Source organism: Bombina bombina, chromosome 3 (genome assembly GCF_027579735.1).
Source record: "Bombina bombina isolate aBomBom1 chromosome 3, aBomBom1.pri, whole genome shotgun sequence".
Taxonomy (NCBI): Eukaryota; Metazoa; Chordata; class Amphibia; order Anura; family Bombinatoridae; genus Bombina; species Bombina bombina.
Window position 1 is genome coordinate 1,002,979,361 of NC_069501.1, and position 21,585 is coordinate 1,003,000,945.

General features: G+C 37.9%; 1 protein-coding gene across 1 annotated transcript in view; it reads right to left on the minus strand.

The window, feature by feature from the left end:
• Positions 1 to 21,585, minus strand: part of MYO1A (myosin IA) — a 182,537-nt gene that overhangs the window by 10,590 nt on the left and 150,362 nt on the right. Inside the window, exons 20-23 of the mRNA XM_053708171.1 lie at positions 20,757 to 20,906; positions 14,426 to 14,494; positions 11,789 to 11,875; positions 1,498 to 1,572 (exon numbers count right to left, since the gene is read on the minus strand). Coding sequence (XP_053564146.1) covers positions 1,498 to 1,572; positions 11,789 to 11,875; positions 14,426 to 14,494; positions 20,757 to 20,906 — 381 coding nt within the window. The remainder of the gene's footprint in view (positions 1 to 1,497; positions 1,573 to 11,788; positions 11,876 to 14,425; positions 14,495 to 20,756; positions 20,907 to 21,585) is intronic.

Here is a 21,585-nt window from a genome sequence, read left to right on the forward strand (position 1 = left end):
GAAAGGGTTAATGGTGAGGCACTGCAATATAAATGTGCAGGTAAAGTAATTAAAGTACATATTATTATATTTTGTATATATCCCAACTTGTTTTATGTCCCTTTAAGGGGATAATTAGGGGTAGGTTAGGGTATAGTTAGTGCTAGGGCTAGGGCTAGAATAAGGGGTATAGCTAGGGCTAGGATTTACTTCTAGGGCTGGGTTAAGGGTAAGGTTACAGTGAGAATTAGAAGTATAGTTACTGCTAGGGTTAAGGCTAGAGTAAGAGGTATAGCTAGGGCTAGGATTTACTACTAGGGCGGGGATAAGGGTAAGGTGACAGTGAGAATTAGAAGTATAGTTAGTGCTAAGGTTAGGGCTAGAGTAAGGGGTATAGCTAGGGCTAGGATTTACTACTAGGGCTGGGTTAAGGGTAAGGTTACAGTGAGGGTTAGAAGTGTAGTTATGGCTAGGGCTAGAGTAAGGGGTATAGCTAGGGCTGGGATAAGGGTAAGGTTACAGTAAGGGTTAGAAGTATAGTTAGGGCTAGGGTTAGGGCTAGAGTAAGGGGTATAGCTAGGGCTAGGATTTACTGCTAGGGCTGGGTTAAGGGTAAGGTTACAGTGAGAATTAGAAGTATAGTTAGTGCTAGGGTTAGGGCTAGAGTAAGGGGTATAGCGAGGGCTAGGATTTACTACTAGGGCTGGGTTAAGGGTAAGGTTATAGTGAGGGTTAGAAGTATAGTTAGTGCTAGGGTTAGGGATAGAGTAAGGGGTTGGTATAGCTAGGGGTAGGATTTACTACTAGGGCTGGGTTAAGGGTAAGGCCACAGTAAAGGTTAGAAGTATAGTTAGGACTAGGGTTAGAGATAGAGTAAGGGGTATAGCTAGGGCTGGGTTAAGGGTAAGGTTACAGTGAGAATTAGAAGTATAGTTAGTGCTAGGCTTAGGGCTAGAATAAGGGATATATCTAGGGCTAGGATTTACTGCTAGGGCTGGGTTAAGGGTAAGGTTACAGTGAGAATTAGAAGTATAGTTAGTGCTAGGGTGAGGGCAAGAGTAAGGGGTATAGCTAGGGCTAGGATTTACTACTAGGGCTGGGTTAAGGGTAAGGTTACAGTGAGGGTTAGAAGTATAGTTAGGGTTAGGATTAGGGTTAAGGTTAAGATGATGGTTAGGAGTATAGTTAGGGCGAGGACTAGGTTTTGGACTGAGTTAAGGTTAGAGGTAGGATTAGGGCTAACAGGAGTTTGCTCACTGGTAGCAATATCACAGCTATTGTATATTATATTCATAGTGATAGTGTGGCCACGGAAACATTAAGCTGCAATATTGTGCCTCCATTTTAAGCACAGTTGCTTCTGTGCCTGCATCTTAAAAAAAGTCAGTTATTTAGATTAGCAAAAATATATAATTTCTATCCATTTATACCAACAGCGATTAATTAAAAAAAGAATAATTTAACATAAAAAATAGAATATCATATTATTTACAGATTGTTTTATAATTAGTAACTCACAATTCTCCGGTAGATAAAATTAGCCAGCATTGTTGATGCTGTGGAGCGGAATTTTGTCCGGAAGTTCTTTCTCACCTATAACAGAATAAACTGTTAGCATTTAGTTTAAAGATGGGATGGGGTCTAATAGTATGCTATTTTTAAGCTAGGATCAGGGATGCAAAAATGACATGCTTTATCAAATTAAATAATGTAATGTCTGTTTAAGGAGATGACAGTGTACCCTAGAAAATATTACTAATGGATAAAAGACCAAATTCACATTTAAAACCTAAATCCCTAATAGAGGGCTGGATTATGAGTGGAGCGCAATTAAGTGCTCCTGCTCCAGCGTAACCTACGCTAGACAGAGGCTCTTTGTGAGCGTCAGGTTTCGCTCTTATTACCAGTTGAAAGTAAAACGTTGATAAAAAGTATTAAAATGATTAAACATACTGTAAAAAATATAGATATATTCTATGGATCATTTAGAATATTTTACAGTATGTTTAATCATTTTTAATCATTTGTATTAATATTTTTAAATATTTAATATTTCAATAAAGAGCCTTAAGATTAATACGTTTTAATGTGTGCTAACCCGACCGCGTTAAATCTAAATTGCGAAACCCGATGTGCAAAAAACGCATATTTTACATTCCTATGTAAGAACATTGGAATGTTAAATATGTACAGAAAATATACAGTAAAACACATATACAAATACATACGCACACACACACACATATACTATATATATAGCTGCACCCAGGTGGTAAATCGCCATAGAACAGGCTAACAATGGTATTGAGCCAGTTGTTCGTTCCTGTGAGTGCACGTCTCTCTGTATATATACACTATCTCACAAAAGTTAGTACACCCTTCATATTTTTGTAAATATGCTGTCCCCGCAAAAACTCAACACACAGCCATTAATGTCTAAACCGTTGGCAACAAAAGTGAGTAAACCCCTAAGTAAATATGTCCAAATTGGGCCCAAAGTGTCAATATTTTGTGTGGCCACCATTATTTCCCAGCACTGCCAGAGCTTCACAGGTTGCCACTGAAGTCCTCTTCCACTCCTCCATGACGACATCACGGAGCTGGTGGATGTTAGAGACCTTGCACTCCCCCACCTTTCGTTTGAGGATGCCCCACAGATGCTCAATAGGGTTTAGGTCTGGAGACATGCTTGGCCAGCTTATCACCTTTACCTTCAGCTTCTTTAGCAAGGCAGTGGTCATCTTGGAGGTGTGTTTGGGGTCATTATCATGTTGGAATACTGCCCTGTGGCCCAGTCTCCGAAGAAGGCACACAGAATTGGTTCTAAAAATTATTTTGCAGATGGGTCCCCAAGGAATAGAATGTGTAAATTCAAGCTATTAAAATTTCAAGATAAATTAGAATTATTAAAGTTATTTAAGAGAGCTGACCCCCCCCCCCCCTTTGTTCGGAAACAATAAGATTCTACTGTTTCAGGATTTCTCTAGCGAGACATCCTCTAAAAGGAAATCGATGGCCCCGTATTGTACGCAATTAATTAATAAAGGTATAACAGCTTGACTGTTTTATCCTGCCAGAATTATAGTCGAGGATAATAGCTCAAGGCTTACTTTCAATGATGTATCTGAAGTTAAAGAATTCATTAATTCTAAATGATTGTACTAAATTCTAACTTAAGATATAATCTATTTTTGTTTAGTAAAATCAGAAGGAACTTGTTACAGTGTTACTTTGTTTATTTATGGATGTTGGTGGCATTGATTTATGTGTTACAAAATTTGAGATACTCATGTAATTACTGAATATATCTGTTTGTTTGTTTTTTGTTTTGTTTTTTGTTCCTCTCTTTCCCTCCGCCCCCCCCCCCCTTTTTTCATGGTCTCATGTTATGGAAAATAACTTTTATATGATGATTTGATATCTAAGATGGCGGATGGAATTAATATTTTGTCTTGGAATGTTGGAGGAATATCCTCCCCTATCAAGCGTAAACTTTTATTAAACCCTAGCCAAATATAAAGCCAAATATAAACCAGATCTTGTCTTCCTCCAGGAAACACACCTTAATGATCAGGAAGCTGCTAAATGTAAGATAAAATGGGTGGGGGAAGTGATCACTACTGCCGGGTTAATAAGAAATGTGGTGTTGCTGTTTTATTAAATAAGGAACTTGAATACAATATTATTAAAACGGAAATAGATCCTTATGCTAGATTCATTCTTCTTCAAATCCTAATAAAAAATACAAAATTTACATTTTGCAATATACAGTATATGCTCTGAATAAATTCTCTATTGAGTTTTGGGAAAAAATTAAAATCAAAATATTTCCTTTTATGGGTGAGAACTTAGTGCTGGGTGGAGATTTTATTATGACATTATGACCCGAATTAGATAGACTCTCTAATAAAAATATGTCAGAATATAAGAAAAGCTTGAAGTATTTAAAAAAAATTGTTATAAATTAAACTTGGTGGATATTTGGTGGATCCAAAATCCCGATGTCCAGTTATTTTCTTGAGAATCTAAAGCTCATAGAACATTTTCCAGGATCGATTTGTTTTTAATTTCTAAATCTCTGTCTATCCATAAACTGGATGTGGGGATTGGAGAGCTCATGGTATCAGATCATGCGATTATATCCTTGTCTTTCCCTTCCTTAGTTAAAGATAACTAAAAGCTGTTTTACGTGGTGAAATTAAGGTTTATTTAAGTACCTGGAATAAAAAGAATAGGGCATTGGGAATCCAATTAGCCAATCAGGTCAGGAATGCATGCAGAAGCTACCATTTGGATCCCTCCCTGATAAATTGGAATAAATATTCAGAAAGTAGAAAAGAGAGAGATCTCTTTGTTAAGCAAAAATCACAAGAAGAAGAATTAAGAGTGAATCTCCACTTTAGAGACTTTCATGAGTGTTCAGTGAAATATCTAGCCAGGCTCACTAAAAACAGGAAAAATAAAAAATGTATACCATCTATTAAAAGTGGAGACTCCAGGTACACAGAGACCAGAGAAATTTGCAAGGTATTCTTTACCTATTAACAACAACTTTATTCTGGTATGGACATTAATAACTATAATCAAGACATTTTCTGGTCTAAGATGAAGATCCCTAAAATTCAGTTTGAGTAGCTGGTCCCATTTAATGCCCCTATTACTATAGAAGAGATAAGCAAAGCTATAAATAATCTGAAATTGAATAAAGTGGCGGGTCCGGATGGTTTGCCAGCGGAATTCTATAAATGTTTAAGTGAAGAACTGCTCTCAGTATTAGAGAATCTATTTAATTACTATTACATGTTGGATAACCCCATTTCGGTGTATTTTTCAGCAGCAAATAGTTCTCTTATTCTTAAGAAAGGTAAAAATCTGGAGGATCCAGCCTCTTATAGGCCTATCTCGGTGTTAAACACTGATTATAAGATTATTTCTTTAAGATTTTCTGCCTGTCTACATAAACTTATTCATCCTGATCAGACGGGTTTCATGTCATCGAGGAATCAGGTAAAAAATATACTTAAAGTTATTACTTTTCTGGATTATGCATGGAATATTGATCAATTCAAAATGAAGCCTCTCTCGCAGGATATGGCTATTCTTACTTTAGATGCAGTTAAAGCATTTGACTATATCGTTTGGGGTCATCTTTTTAGGGCTCTAGCTAATTTTGGCTTCAAAGAAAATTTTGTTCAATTTGTCCATAAATTATATTTAAAACCAATGTCCTTTTTACTTATTAATGGGACCCTTTCTTCTAAGATAACACTGCAGAGAGGCACCAGACAAGGTTGCCCTTTATCACCTCTTCTTTTTAATGTCAATCTGGAGCCTCTAGCAGTTCGATTAAGAGATATTTTAATAGGGATCCCTCTTGGTACTCAATGACTGAAAACACTTTTGTATGCAGATGATTTATTGTTGTTTCTGGAAAATACTCATCAATATATCCCGATAATTTTGCAATGTCTTGAAGAATTTAGTTCATTCTCAGGGTACAAGGTTAATTTAGAGAAAAGATAATTAATGTGTGTAGGTAAATGCACTGCTCGTCTTCCTAAGATCCCATTTAAATATTTGGGTTTAGAATTGTATAAGAATCCTAAGCATTGGTATGTATCAAACTATTTGCCTCTTTTTCAAAAGATAAAAACAGATCTTCAACTATGGGCTTCCTTTCCATTATCTATGACGGCTCGGGTAAACTTAATTAAATCAATTATCTTCCCACGTCTTCTTTATCTTCTCCAAAATTTACCGTTATTTATATTAAATAACAATTTGAGCAAGCTCTATGGTTATTTCTCTAAGTTTATTTGGAAGGATAAAAAAACTCGAATTGCCCTTGGTAGATTAATGCAAAATCTTGGAGCCGCTGGATTAGCGTTTCCCAATTTTAGGTTATATAATTTGTCGGCTTTGGTAAAATTTGCCCTAGATTGGATTGCTGAAACCAATATAGTATCTTCTTTTGATATAAAGACATTTTTAATCTTTCCTTCTGCTTTAAATGCTATACTTCATTGTACCCCTGGATACTAGCCTTCAAATGTTGCCTGCCTTATCTCAATTAAGAACATAGTATTAGCATGGCATAAGTTCTGCTCTTGTTTGGACATTGATTTTACTTTTTCAGATTTTCTGCCTATAACTAGTAACCCACAATTTTCTCCGGGTATAAATAAAAAAGTATTCAAATCTTGGGCCGAAAAAGGTTTACGATCTGTGAAACAACTATTGGATGAAAATAATCAAATGCGCTCTGCAGAATCAATTTTTCATTACTATGAGATACCTAGGTCAAATTTGTTCGTTACTTTCAAATACAACATTACATATTTTGACAGAACTGGCTTTTTCCCCCTTCAGCTGCATGGTCTGATATCAAGCTCTGTATACAAAAATGTATACCTGGTGACGCTTCAATTTCGTTGATGTACGTTGCTGACAAAGCAAAGCTTACTATATTTGGATAATATTTGCAATTTCTGGTTACCAGTTATCTCTTCAATAGACCGTGAAAAAAATGTAACAAAGTTTTACTACTCTCATTAAGTGTAAAATTTCTATGAGCTGTAAAGAATCGCATATGAAACTTATTAACAATTTCTATTTATTTCCACTTAAAATATATAATTTCTATCCAGCAAAGCCTAGTGGTTACCCTCATTGTTTTAACGCTAAAACAGACTTGTTTCATATGTTCTGGTTCTGTCCCAAAATCAATTAATTATGGCTGAAAAGTATATATTGGTTTAATAAATTGTATAATATGACTATCTCTCTCTCATTAGAAGATATTTTTGGATATGGATAAACATTTTAAATACTATTATTTTGACAGTTAGACACTTCTTTCTTAAAAATTGGAAAGTTAGCAGGGCCCCGGATTTTGCTTTGGTTCTTAAGGGCATTCAAGATCAAATAGTCTTTGATTCATATCTTCAGGATGCCTCAGAGAAAAGAATTAAAAAACTTTTGTTGGGATGGCTACCCATCATTAAATCATACCCTACCTCCACCAAAAACGGATTCTTTTTCTGTTTTTATCTTCCACTAGTTTTGCGGAATTGGTGTTTTAAGATATTTTTCTGTATACATGGATCACTATTTTTGGAGAAGTACATTAAAACTTATAGCTGTGGAGCTTCAGTATATTTATAGGTTGGATCAGTGAAGGGAAGGAGGGTGGCAGAAGCAGAGAGCGGGTGTTTTTTTTTTTCTCTCTCTTTTTTGTTGTCTTCTGTTTTATGAATTAATAAAACAATTAAAATTGTTTAAGAACAGTAGTAATATAGCCTATATGTCAGTATGCCATACTCTCAGACAGATCATATGTGGAATCAATATAATGATTATATAATATAAGATGAAATTATAAGTAAGATCTTGCTAATGTACTAAAATGTTGTGCCGCATTAATCATGATTATTTATTTTTTGTATTGCTTATTTTTGAGGAGATTGTCTTCTACTATTATGTTTGTCTATTGTACATCACATATATTGAAATAAAATAAAAATTATTTACAAAAAAAAGAGGGCTGAAGCTTCTCTTCCTGAGACACCAGTGGTGGAGAGTAGGGATAGAAAAATCTTCCAGGTTGGGTTGTACTATCTGTAAAACTAGATTTACTGCAGCAAGGCAGGATGTATAGGTTTCTCCTTGTCTTACTGGGTGGAGGTCCTGGCGTTGCAGGTCATCTTGCTCCTGGATTTTCCTTTAGGGACAATCCAGAGCGTGTGTCTTACACTATTTTTTCATATATAGACTTTTGTCTCAGTATACTAGTCATTCTCTTGCAGCTGGGTCTCTTAGCATGGTATCAGTTCTTTTCTTCTTCCTCAAATACATGCAGAAAGCATAGGAAGAATCATTGGGTTCAGCCTAGGAACATGTTTTGGGATCTACTCCTCATAATGTTGGTTTGACTAGGAAGCATGTGATCATGTTTTTTTCTTTGTCCTCATATAACTGCAGAAAGCATAGGAAGAAATATTGGGTTCTGCTCCCCATTATATTATTTTGACTAGGAAGCATGGGATCATGGTTTATCTTCTTCCTCATATACAGGGAGTGCAGAATTATTAGGCAAGTTGTATTTTTGAGGATTAATATTATTATTGAACCATGTTCTCAATGAACCCAAAAAACTCATTAATATCAAAGCTGAATAGTTTTGGAAGTAGTTTTTAGTTTGTTTTTAGTTTTAGATATTTTAGGGGGATATCTGTGTGTGCAGGTGACTATTACTGTGTATAATTATTAGGCAACTTAACAAAAAACAAATATATACCCATTTCAATTATTTATTTTTACCAGTGAAACCAATATAACATCTCAACATTCACAAATATACATTTCTGACATTCAAAAACAAAACAAAAACAAATCAGTGACCAATATAGCCACCTTTCTTTGCAAGGACACTCAAAAGCCTGCCATCCATGGATTCTGTCAGTGTTTTGATCTGTTCACCATCAACATTGCGTGCAGCAGCAACCACAGCCTCCCAGACACTGTTCAGAGAGGTGTACTGTTTTCCCTCCTTGTAAATCTCACATTTGATGATGGACCACAGGTTCTCAATGGGGTTCAGATAAGGTGAACAAGGAGGCCATGTCATTAGATTTTCTTCTTTTATACCCTTTCTTGCCAGCCACGCTGTGGAGTACTTGGACGCGTGTGATGGAGCATTGTCCTGCATGAAAATCATGTTTTTCTTGAAGGATGCAGACTTCTTCCTGTACCACTGTTTGAAGAAGGTGTCTTCCAGAAACTGTCAGTAGGACTGGGAGTTGAGCTTGACTCCATCCTCAACCCGAAAAGGCCCCACAAGTTCATCTTTGATGATACCAGCCCAAACCAGTACTCCACCTCCACCTTGATGGCGTCTGAGTCAGACTGGAGCTCTCTGCCCTTTACCAATCCAGCCACGGGCCCATCCATCTGGCCCATCAAGACTCACTCTCATTTCATCAGTCCATAAAACCTTAGAAAAATCAGTCTTGAGATATTTCTTGGCCCAGTCTTGACGTTTCAGCTTGTGTGTCTTGTTCAGTGGTGGTCGTCTTTCAGCCTTTCTTACCTTGGCCATGTCTCTGAGTATTGCACACCTTGTGCTTTTGGGCACTCCAGTGATGTTGCAGCTCTGAAATATGGCCAAACTGGTGGCAAGTGGCATCTTGGCAGCTGCACACTTGACTTTTCTCAGTTCATGGGCAGTTATTTTGTCCACACGCTTCTTGCGACCCTGTTGACTATTTTGAATGAAACCCTTGATTGTTCGATGATCACGCTTCAGAAGCTTTGCAATTTTAAGAGTGCTGCATCCCTCTGCAAGATATCTCACTATTTTTGACTTTTCTGAGCCTGTCAAGTCCTTCTTTTGACCCATTTTGCCAAAGGAAAGGAAGTTGCCTAATAATTATGCACACCTGATATAGGGTGTTGATGTCATTAGACCACACCCCTTCTCATTACAGAGATGCACATCACCTAATATGCTTAATTGGTAGTAGGCTTTTGAGCCTATACAGCTTGGAGTAAGACAACATGCATAATGAGGATGATGTGGTCAAAATACTCATTTGCCTAATAATTCTGCACTCCCTGTACATGCTCAGATTTTGCCTGTAAACAAGTCTCTCTTTTTCCTTTGACAAATCTTTTCTTCTAATGGATTTAAAAGAAAGAAGCATAGGGGGTTTATCTTTGTCAAACTATTTTAAAAATCTTGATCTTAGGAAGGATGTGATAAAATGGTGAAATGTTTTATTATTATTTTCTTATATATTTCAAATCAGTTTTACAGGGAGTGCAGAATTATTAGGCAAGTTGTATTTTTGAGGATTAATTTTATTATTGAACAACAACCATGTTCTCAATGAACCCAAAAAACTCATTAATATCAAAGCTGAATATTTTTGGAAGTAGTTTTTAGTTTGTTTTTAGTTTTAGCTATTTTAGGGGGATATCTGTGTGTGCAGGTGACTATTACGGTGCATAATTATTAGGCAACTTAACAAAAAACAAATATATACCCATTTCAATTATTTATTTTTACCAGTGAAACCAATATAACATCTCAACATTCACAAATATACATTTATGACATTCAAAAACAAAACAAAAACAAATCAGTGACCAATATAGCCACCTTTCTTTGCAAGGACACTCAAAAGCCTGCCATCCATGGATTCTGTCAGTGTTTTGATCTGTTCACCATCAACATTGCGTGCAGCAGCAACCACAGCCTCCCAGACACTGTTCAGAGAGCTGTACTGTTTTCCCTCCTTGTAAATCTCACATTTGATGATGGACCACAGGTTCTCAATGGGGTTCAGATCAGGTGAACAAGGAGGCCATGTCATTAGATTTTCTTCTTTTATACCCTTTCTTGCCAGCCACGCTGTGGAGTACTTGGACGCGTGTGATGGAGCATTGTCCTGCATGAAAATCATGTTTTTCTTGAAGGATGCAGACTTCTTCCTGTACCACTGCTTGAAGAAGGTGTCTTCCAGAAACTGGCAGTAGGACTGGGAGTTGAGCTTGACTCCATCCTCAACCCGAAAAGGCCCCACAAGCTCATCTTTGATGATACCAGCCCAAACCAGTACTCCACCTCCACCTTGCTGGCGTCTGAGTCGGACTGGAGCTCTCTGCCCTTTACCAATCCAGCCACGGGCCCATCCATCTGGCCCATCAAGACTCACTCTCATTTCATCAGTCCATAAAACCTTAGAAAAATCAGTCTTGAGATATTTCTTGGCCCAGTCTTGACGTTTCAGCTTGTGTGTCTTGTTCAGTGGTGGCCGTCTTTCAGCCTTTCTTACCTTGGCCATGTCTCTGAGTATTGCACACCTTGTGCTTTTGGGCACTCCAGTGATGTTGCAGCTCTGAAATATGGCCAAACTGGTGGCAAGTAGCATCTTGGCAGCTGCACGCTTGACTTTTCTCAGTTCATGGGCAGTTATTTTGCGCCTTGGTTTTTCCACACGCTTCTTGCGACCCTGTTGACTATTTTGAATGAAACGCTTGATTGTTCGATGATCACGCTTCAGAAGCTTTGCAATTTTAAGAGTGCTGCATCCCTCTGCAAGATATCTCATTATTTTTGACTTTTCTTAGCCTGTCAAGTCCTTCTTTTGACCCATTTTGCCAAAGGAAAAGAAGTTGCCTAATAATTATGCACACCTGATATAGGGTGTTGATGTCATTAGACCACACCCCTTCTCATTACAGAGATGCACATCACCTAATATGCTTAATTGGTAGTAGGCTTTCGAGCCTATACAGCTTGGAGTAAGACAACATGCATAAAGAGGATGATGTGGTCAAAATACTCATTTGCCTAATAATTCTGCACTCCCTGTATACTTGATCTAGATTTCAGTCCTTGCACACTTTTCTTGGCTCTGCTTTGCAGGTTTGGAAATATGTTCCTAAGGTTAATTAATCAGTTTCCGTGAATATTCAAGAACATTTTCATAACACTTGAAGATTTGTTCTTCTTTAAAGTGACATTGATGTCTAAAACATCTATAGTGTATATGAAAGATCAATATTTAAAGATGTTATCAATTAATAATATTTATATTGTTTTGCAGGAAAACAAGTTTGAACTAAAACAGTTTCTTTTCATTTTGAAGCAGGGAGCGCATATTTGTGCAATACTCGTCTATGAGAAAGAACTCAGAGCTCTATTAGTGCGCGGTGACACAACTCACAAGCTTAAAAAAACACAAAAATATTCTGTTAACGGCCTGTGAACTTTTATTCCAAAAACCTGGCTAAAACACTGAGGTACCTGATATCCCTTCCAATAAGCGCATATAATAGTTGATGCTTCTTCAGTGCGTTTGTGGTACTTCAGACCCCGTAATAATACACGTGCCTGAAATTACATTGAAAGGAAAATTAAACTTAAATATAAAGCCCCATAAAATGTTTAATTATGGGTAGTTAAAAAAATACACAAAACTTTGAAATGTACTTTTCATTTTTATTTTGCCAGCTTTTCTTTGGTATCTTTATTTGATAAAGCAAGAATGTAAGCATAGGAGTCAGTCCATTTTTGGTTCAGAACCTGGGTAGCACTTTCTGATTGGTGTCGAAATGTAGCCACCAATCAGCAAACACTACCCAGGTGCTGAATCAAAAATGGGCCGGCTCCTAAGCTTATATTTAAATAAAGAGAACAAAGAAAATGTAATAATAGGAGTAAATTAGAAAGTTGCTTAAAATTGCATACTCTATCTGAATCAAGAAAGTTTAATTTTGACTAGACTATTCCTTTAATGAAGGATTATGGATTTGACCTTGCAACATTGTATGAAAATTGTCTCATTTATATCTCTGCAAGGCAGAAGATGAGCTGCCTGTAGTTTTTTTTCCCCCATTCCCACTTACTGTTCTCAAGTTTTATACTTTAGCTGTAATTCGGACAGTAAACACTTTGAACATTTGAACAACTTTGCTAAATCATCTTTATATTTTTTTTACCCCATTTCCTGTATTTTACATTTGAAACTTGAGAGTTTTGCAATTTTTACCACTGCAGTCGCACATAGCAGGCCTCATAAACCTAACCCTGCCACATATTTCTCCCTAAGTGGCTTAAGCAAAGATTATCAGATAAACTACTGTAAAACAATGAATATTTTGCTAACATAATGATCATGGCTAAACTTGTCTACTCCAGTAACAAATCCTGATTAGATCCTCCAAATAAAGTTTAGCTATTGGAAAACAATTGCAGCAAACAAGATGTAAAAGGAAATATAGGAGCCTTGGCTGCAGTGTCTGTGGGTGACTAGATTATCATTTTTGCTTGTGATAATGTCTTCATCTAAAAAAAAGAACCTATGCTGGAATGTACATGTTTACCAAGAGAGAAATATTTACTGAAATATTCTCATGTACATGTAATGTGTGTCGTATAGAGAAAGCATTAAAGGACCAGTCAACACATTAGATTTGCATAATCAACAAATACAAGATAACAAGACAATGCAATAGCACTTAGTCTGAACTTCAAATGAGTAGTAGATTTTTTTATAACAAATTTTAAAGTTATGTATATTTCCACTCCCCTTGTACCATGTGATAGCAATCAGCCAATCACAAATGCATATATGTATAGTCTGTGAATTCTTGCACATGCTCAGTAGGATCTTTCACTCAAAAATTGTAAATATAAAAGACTGTGCACATTTTTTTTAATGGAAGTAAATTGGAAAGTTGTTTAAAATTACATGCTGTATCTGAATCATGAAAATGTAATTTAACCTGAGTGTCCCTTTAACTGTTTGCTTGTTTTTTTACCCCACTGGCTGCCAATGAATTTGCCACCTAGTATAGCCCTTTGTGTTAACCAGTAGGCTTAATATGGATTCCATATTCCAAAAAAATCTTCTTAAAGGGATGTGGAAGTCAAAATTAAAGGGACCTAAAACCCTTTTTTTCTTTCTTTCATGATTCATATAGAACATGTGATTTTAAATAACTTTCCAATTTACTTCTATTATCTAATTTATTTTGTTCTTTTGATATTCTTTGTTGAAAGAGATACCTAGGTAGACTCAGTAGCTGCTTATTGGTGGCTGCACATCTTTGCCTCATGCTTTAAGCTTGCTCCCACAATAATGAAGCAAATTCATTAAAAGAAGTCAATTGGAAAGTTATTTAATATTGTATGCTCTATCTGAATCAGGAAAGATAAATGTTGGGTTTTATGCCCTTTAAACTTTAAACATTTTATTAAATTTACTTTTATTAGTACATTTAATTATTTTTATCTTTTGTTGAAACAGCTTCTTTCCATGAAAACATAGGCTTAGCATCATGCAAGCAGCATATGGCAGTAGTGTTTGCAACAATATTTATATGTTGCTTGTTCCAGTTATTGCAGGGGTCCTTAACATTTTTGTGATTACAGACCCTCAATAGATTAAAAACAATTAGGGGTTGATTTATCAATATCAGTCCGACATGATACAATGTAGCGTATCATGTCCGACAGACATCGCTGAATGCCGACAGCGTACGCTGTCGGCATTTAACATTGCACAAGCAGTTCACAATTCGGAGCTTGATAATTTGGCCCCTTTAGTCTCTATACCCCCCCCCCCCTTTGCCACACTATCAAAATTATCACCATCACCAGTCTTATTAGGTACCAGTGTGACTTCAAAAGGTGTCAATAGCTTGGTTTTATTTTACATATTGACAGCGAGGAACAGAACAGCTGAAACAAAATCATAAGGATTTTATCATACTGTATTTATTTATATAAAAGGGTGAAATCTACAAATACACACGCTAGCTACGACTGAGGTGATGGTTAATAATCTAATCTAAAAACATTTTTTTTATTATTCAGTGATCCAGTCCCTTACCCCTGTCCCAGTTGTTCTGACACAGCTTGTATGGTATTGAGACTTACCCTCCAGCCACGGACATAGGCTTGCAACAGTAATGCTGAGAACTTCATTTTATTATATTTCTTCTTTTGCTGTCAGAAAATAAAATCAGCAAAAATGAATCATCACATGGTTTATTATTATGTTATATTACATTGATATATTAGGTAAAAGCTCATTTGTAAAAGTCTAGAATCTAGACTTTCTCTTTCTAGTTTCCAGTTGTATCTTTTCTTTCCTCCTTGTGGTGCGTTCTCCAACCAGATTAACCATTTCTCTTGTAAGGTGTATCCAGTCCACGAATCATCCATTACTTGTGGGATATTCTCATTCCCAACAGGAAGTTGCAAGAGGACACCCACAGCAGAGCTGTAATATAGCTCCTCCCCTAACTGTCATAGCCAGTCATTCTCTTGCAACTCTCAACAAGCAAAGACGTTGTAGGAGAGAGCGGTTAAATATAGCTAGTTTATTTTCTTCAATCAAAAGTTTGTTATTTTTAAATAGTACCGGAGTGGTGCTATTTTATCTCAGGCAGTAAATAGAAGAAGAATCTGCCTGAGGTTTCTATGATCTTAACAGGTTGTAACTAAGAGCCATTGCTATTCTCAGATATGTCTGAGGGGATTACACAGATGAGGTAACTTCAGCGAGAGAATGGCGTGCAGTTTATTCTGCTATCAGGTATGTGCAGTTATAATTTTTTCTAGACATGGAAAACACTAGAAAATGCTGCTGATACCCGATTAATGTAAGTTAAGCCTAAATACAGTGATTTAATAACGACTGGTATCATGCTTACTCCCAGGGGTAATACCCTTATGATATTTACAATATAAAACGTTTGCTGGCATGTTTAATCGTTTTTATATATGCTTTGGTGATAAAACTTTATTGGGGCCTAGTTTTTTCCACATGGCTGGCTTAAATTTTGACTAGAAACAATTTCCACTGTTGTAGTATAAAAGTTACAGTTGGTGCAGTTAAAATTACAAACTGTGACATCCAGCTTCCCTCAAAGGCCCTCTGAATGCTATAGGACATCTCTAAAGGGCCCAAAGGCTTTCCAAAGTCGTTTATTGGGGAAGGTAGGGCCACAGCTTGCTGTGGCAGTTGGTTGTGACTGTTAAAAAACGTCTATTTCGTTTTTTTGATCCGTTTTTTTAACTAAGGGATTAATCATCCATTTGCAAGTGGGTGCAATGCTCTGTTAGCCTATTATACACACTGTAAAAATTTCGTTTGATTTACTGCATTTTTTCACTGTTTTTCAAATTCTGACAAAATTTGTTTCTCTTAAAGGCACAGTACCGTTTTTTATATTTGTTTGTTAACTTGATTTAAAGTGTTTTCCAAGCTTGCTAGTCTCATTGCTATTCTGTATAAACATGTCTGACATAGAAGAAACTCCTTGTTTATTATGTTTAAAAGCCATGGTGGAACCCCCCTTAGAATGTGTACCAAATGTACTGATTTCATTTTATGCAATAAAGATCATTTTCTGTCTTTAAAAAATGTATCACCAGAGGAATCTGACGAGGGGGAAGTTATGCCGACTAACTTTCCCCACGTGTCAGACCCTTTGACTCCCGCTCAGATGGCGCCAAGTACATCTAGGGCGCCCATAGCGTTTACTTTACAAGACATGGCGGCAGTCATGGATAATACACTGTCAGCGGTATTAGCCAGACTACCTGAACTTAGAGGTAAGCGAGATAGCTCTGGGGTGAGACAAAATGCAGAGCATACTGACGCTTTAAGAACCATGTCTGATACTGCCTCACAATATGCAGAAGCTGAGGAAAGAGAGCTTCAGTCAGTGGGTGATGTTAATGACTCAGGAAAGATACCTGATTCTAATATTTCTACATTTAAATTTAAGCTTGAACACCTCCGCGTGTTGCTTAGGGAGGTTTTAGCTGCTCTGAATGACTGTGATACCATTGCAGTGCCAGAGAAATTGTGTAGACTGAATAAATACTTTGCAGTGCCGGTGTGTACTGATGTTTTCCAAATACCTAAAAGGTTTACAGAAATTATTAATAAGGAATGGGATAGACCAGGTGTGCCGTTCTCTTCCCCTCCTATTTTTAGAAAAATGTTTCCAATAGACGCCACCACATGGGACTTATGGCAGACAGTCCCTAAGGTGGAGGGAGCAGTTTCTACTCTAGTAAAGCGTAATACTATCCCTGTCGAGGACAGTTGTGTTTTTTTGTTTTTTTTTAGATCCAATGGATAAAAAATTAGAGGTTACCTTAAGAAAATATTTATTCAACAAGGTTTTATCCTACAGCCCCTTGCATGCATTGCCCCTGTCACTGCTGCTGCAGCGTACTGGTTTGAGTCTCTGGAAGAGGCTTTACAGGTAGCGACTCCATTGGATGACATACTTGGCAAACTTAGAGCACTTAAGCTAGCCAATTCTTTTATTCTGATGCCATTGTTCATTTGACTAAACGAATGGCTAAGAATTCTGGTTTTGCTATACAGGCGCGCAGAGCGCTATGGCTTAGATCATGGTCAGCTGACGTGACTTCAAAATCTAAGCTACTTAACATTCCCTTCAAGGGGCAGACCCTATTCGGGCCTGGTTGAAGGAGATTATTGCTGATATCACTGGAGGAAAAGGTCATGCCCTTCCTCAGGACAGGTCCAAATCTAGGGCCAAACAGTCTAATTTTCGTGCCTTTCAAAACTTCAAGGCAGGTGCGGCATCAACTTCCTCTAATAATAAACAAGAGGGAACTTTTGCTCAATCCAAGACGGTCTGGAGACCAAACCTGACATGGAAAAAAGGTAAGCAGGTAAAAAAGCCTGCTGCTGCCTCTAAGACAGCATGAAGGAACGGCCCCCTATCTGGGAACGGATCTAGTAGGGGGCAGACTTTCACTCTTTGCCCAGGAGTGGGCAAGAGATGTTCAGGATCCCTGGGCGTTGGAAATTATATCCCAGGGATATCTTCTGGACTTCAAAGCTTCCCCCCCAAAAGGGAGATTTCACCTTTCACAATTATCTGCACACCAGATAAAGAGAGAGGCATTCTTACACTGTGTACAAGTCCTCCTAGTTATGGGAATGATCCATCCAGTTCCAAAGGAGGAACAGGGACAGGGTTTTTACTCAAATCTGTTTGTGGTTCCCAAAAAAGAGGGAACCTTCAGACCAATTTTGGTTCTAAAGATCTTAAACAAATTCCTCAAAGTTCCGTCGTTCAAGATGGAAACTATTCGTACCATCCTACCACTGATCCAGGAGGGTCAATATATGACTACAGTGGATCTAAAGGATGCTTCTCTTCACATTCAGATACACAAAGATCATCATCGGTTTCTCAGGTTTGCCTTTTAAGACAGATATTACCAGTTGTAGCTCTTCCCTTGGGATTAGCTACAGCCCCAAGAATCTTTACAAAGGTTCTAGGGTCACTTATGGCGGTCCTAAGGCCGCGGGGCATAGCAGTAGCCCCTTATTTAGACGACATCCTGATACAGGCGTCAAACTTCCAAATTGCCAAGTCTCATACGGACGTAGTACTGGCATTTCTGTGGTCGCATGGGTGGAAAGTGAACGAGGAAAAGAGTTCTCTATCCCCACTCACAAGAGTTTCCTTTCTAGGGACTCTGATAGATTCTGTAGAAATGAAAATTCACCTGACGGAGTCCAGGTTATCAAAGCTTCTAAATTCCTGCCGGGTTCTTCATTCCATTCCGCGCCCTTCGGTGGTTCAGTGTATGGAAGTAATCGGCTTAATGGTAGCGGCAATGGACATAGTGCCGTTTGCACGCTTACATCTCAGACCGCTGCAACTATGCATGCTCAGTCAGTGGAGCGGGGATTACACAGATTTGTCCCCTCAACTGAATCTGGACCAAGAGACCAGGGATTCTCTTCTCTGGTGGCTATCTCGGGTCCATCTGTCCAAAGGTATGAACTTTCGCAGGCCAGATTGGACAATTGTTACGACAGATGCCAGCCTTCTAGGTTGGGGTGCAGTCTGGAACTCCCTGAAGGCTCAGGGATCGTGGACTCAGGAGGAGTCTCTCCTTCCATTAAATATTCTGGAACTAAGAGTGATATTCAAGGCTCTTCAGGCTTGGCCTCAGTTAGCAACTCTGAGGTACATCAGATTTCAGTCGGACAACATCACGACTTTAGCTTACATCAACCATCAAGGGGGAACGAGAAGTTCCCTAGAGATGTTAGAAGTTTCAAAAATAATTAGCTGGGCAGAGATTCACTCTTGCCACCTATCAGCTATCCATATCCCAGGTGTAGAGCACTGGGAGGCGGATTTTCTAAGTCGTCAGACTTTTCATCCGGGAGAGTGGGAACTCCATCCGGAGGCATTTGCACAACTGATTCATCGTTGGGGCAAACCAGAACTGGATCTCATGGCGTCTCGCCAGAACGCCAAGCTTCCGTTTTATGGATCCAGGTCCAGGGATCCCAAGGCGACACTGATAGATGCTCTAGCAGCGCCCTGGTCTTTCAACCTGGCTTATGTGTTTCCACCGTTTCCTCTGCTCCCTCGAGTGATTGCCAAGATCAAGCAGGAGAGAGCATCGGTGATTCTGATAGCACCTGCGTGGCCACGCAGGACCTGGTATGCAGATCTAGTGGACATGTCATCCTTTCCACCATGGTCTCTGCCTCTGAAACAGGACCTTCTACTTCAGGGTCCTTTCAACCATCCAGATCTAATTTCTCTGAGGCTGACTGCCTGGAGATTGAACGCTTGATTTTATCAAAGCGTGGCTTCTCCGAGTCAGTTATTGATACCTTAAGACAGGCACGAAAGCCTGTCACCAGGAAAATTTACCATAAGGTATGGCGTAGATATCTTTATTGGTGTGAATCCAAGGGTTACTCATGGAGTAAGGTCAGGATTGCTAGGATATTATCTTTTCTCCAAGAAGGTTTGGAAAAAGGATTGTCAGCTAGTTAAGCATCTGGCAGATATTCCAGACGTTCAGGCATTTTGTCAGGCTTTAGTTAGAATCAAGCCTGTGTTTAAACCTGTTGCTCCACCATGGAGCTTAAACTTGGTTCTTAAGGTTCTTCAAGGAGTTCCGTTTGAACCTCTTCATTCCATAGATATCAAGCTTTTATCTTGGAAAGTTCTTTTTTTGGTAGCTATTTCCTCGGCTCATAGAGTCTCTGAGCTATCTGCCTTACAATGTGATTCTCCTTATCTGATTTTTCATACGGATAAGGTAGTCCTGCGTACCAAACCTGGGTTCTTACCTAAGGTGGTATCTAACAAGAATATCAATCAAGAGATTGTTGTTCCATCCTTGTGTTACACAATTTGGACATGGTCCGTGCTTTAAAGTTTTACTTACAAGCTACTAAAGATTTTCGTCAAACATCTGCTTTGTTTGTTGTCTACTCTGGACAGAGGAGAGGTCAAAAGGCTTTGGCAACCTCTTTTTCTTTTTGATTAAGAAGCTTAATCCGCTTAGCCAATGAGACTGCTGGACAGCAACCTCCTGAAAGGATTACAGCTCATTCCACTAGAGCTGTGGCTTCCACTTGGGCCTTTAAAAATGAGGCTTCTTTTGATCAGATTTGCAAGGCGACGACTTGGTCTTCGCTTCATATTTTTTCAAAATTTTACAAATTTTATACTTTTGCTTCTTCGGAGGCTATATTTGGGAGAAAGGTTTTACGGGCAGTGGTTCCTTCCATTTAAGTTCCTGCCTTGTCCCTCCCTTCATCCGTTTACTTTAGCTTTGGTATTGGTATCCCACAAGTAATGGATGATCCGTGGACTGGATACACCTTACAAGAGAAAACACAATTTATGCTTACCTGATAAATTTATTTCTCTTGTGGTGTATCCAGTCCACGGCCCGCCCTGTCATTTTAAGGCAGGTAATTTTTAAATTTAAACTACAGTAACCACTGCACCCTATGGTTCCTCCTTTCTCGGCTTGTTTTCGGTCGAATGACTGGCTATGACAGTTAGGGGAGGAGCTATATTACCGCTCTGCTGTGGGTGTCCTCTTGCAACTTCCTGTTGGGAATGAGAATATCCCACAAGTAATGGATGATCCGTGGACTGGATACACCACAAGAGAAATAAATTTGTCAGGTAAGCATAAATTGTGTTTTTCTCTTCTTACCTTCCACATCTCTGTCCCTATAGAATGCTTTAAACCCCTTCATGCTAGGAAGCAAAGCAGTTTTATTTGCCTTTTTATTATTTTACTGTCTGCTCTTAATCATTTCTTTTGGCCTCATGTACAACATTTCAATCAAGGCACCTACTAATCAAACCTTTACAAATTGGCAGCATTGAACTATACAGCGCTTTATACAATAACAGATACAAGTGGACCTGTAACTTACTGCATAGCCTCGGTAATATGCAGAGATGATAATTTGGCTCTTGCGCATGTGCTGATAGTGACGACGACAAATCCATCCACGAAATATCTTCTGGATCAATGTTGCCAACTCATTCATCCGTTTTCTGCGTCTTTCTTCCAAGTCAAACAGCTGAACAGAATTGATCAAAGAAAGCCTGGTGAAGTACCACTCAGTGATTTTTGATTTTTGATTTTTATAAACAATAAGCATCAGAATTTCTATTTGAATCCTATGGTGCCTTTTTTTTACCCAGTACTGTCTTGCAAATCTCATTAAAATATTTTATGACTGTTATGGGCATAAGGTAAATATACATAAAAGGATTGCACTAATGTTTCAAGCATACATATATGTGTGACATTGTGCCTATAGTATATATATATATATATATATATATATATATATATGTGTGACAATGTGCCTACAGTATACATATATGTGTGACAATGTGCCTATAGTATAAATATGTGTGACATTGTGCCTATAGTATATATATATATATATATATATATATATATATATATATGTGACAATGTGCCTACAGTATACATATATGTGTGACATTGTGCCTATAGTATATATATATATATATATATATATATATATATATATATATATATATATATGTGTGACAATGTGCCTACATTATACATATATGTGTGACATTGTGCCTATAGTATACATATGTGTGACATTGTGCCTATAGTATACATATGTGTGACAATGTGCCTACAGTATACATATATGTGTGACATTGTGCCTATAGTATACATATGTGTGATATTGTGCCTATAGCATACATATATGT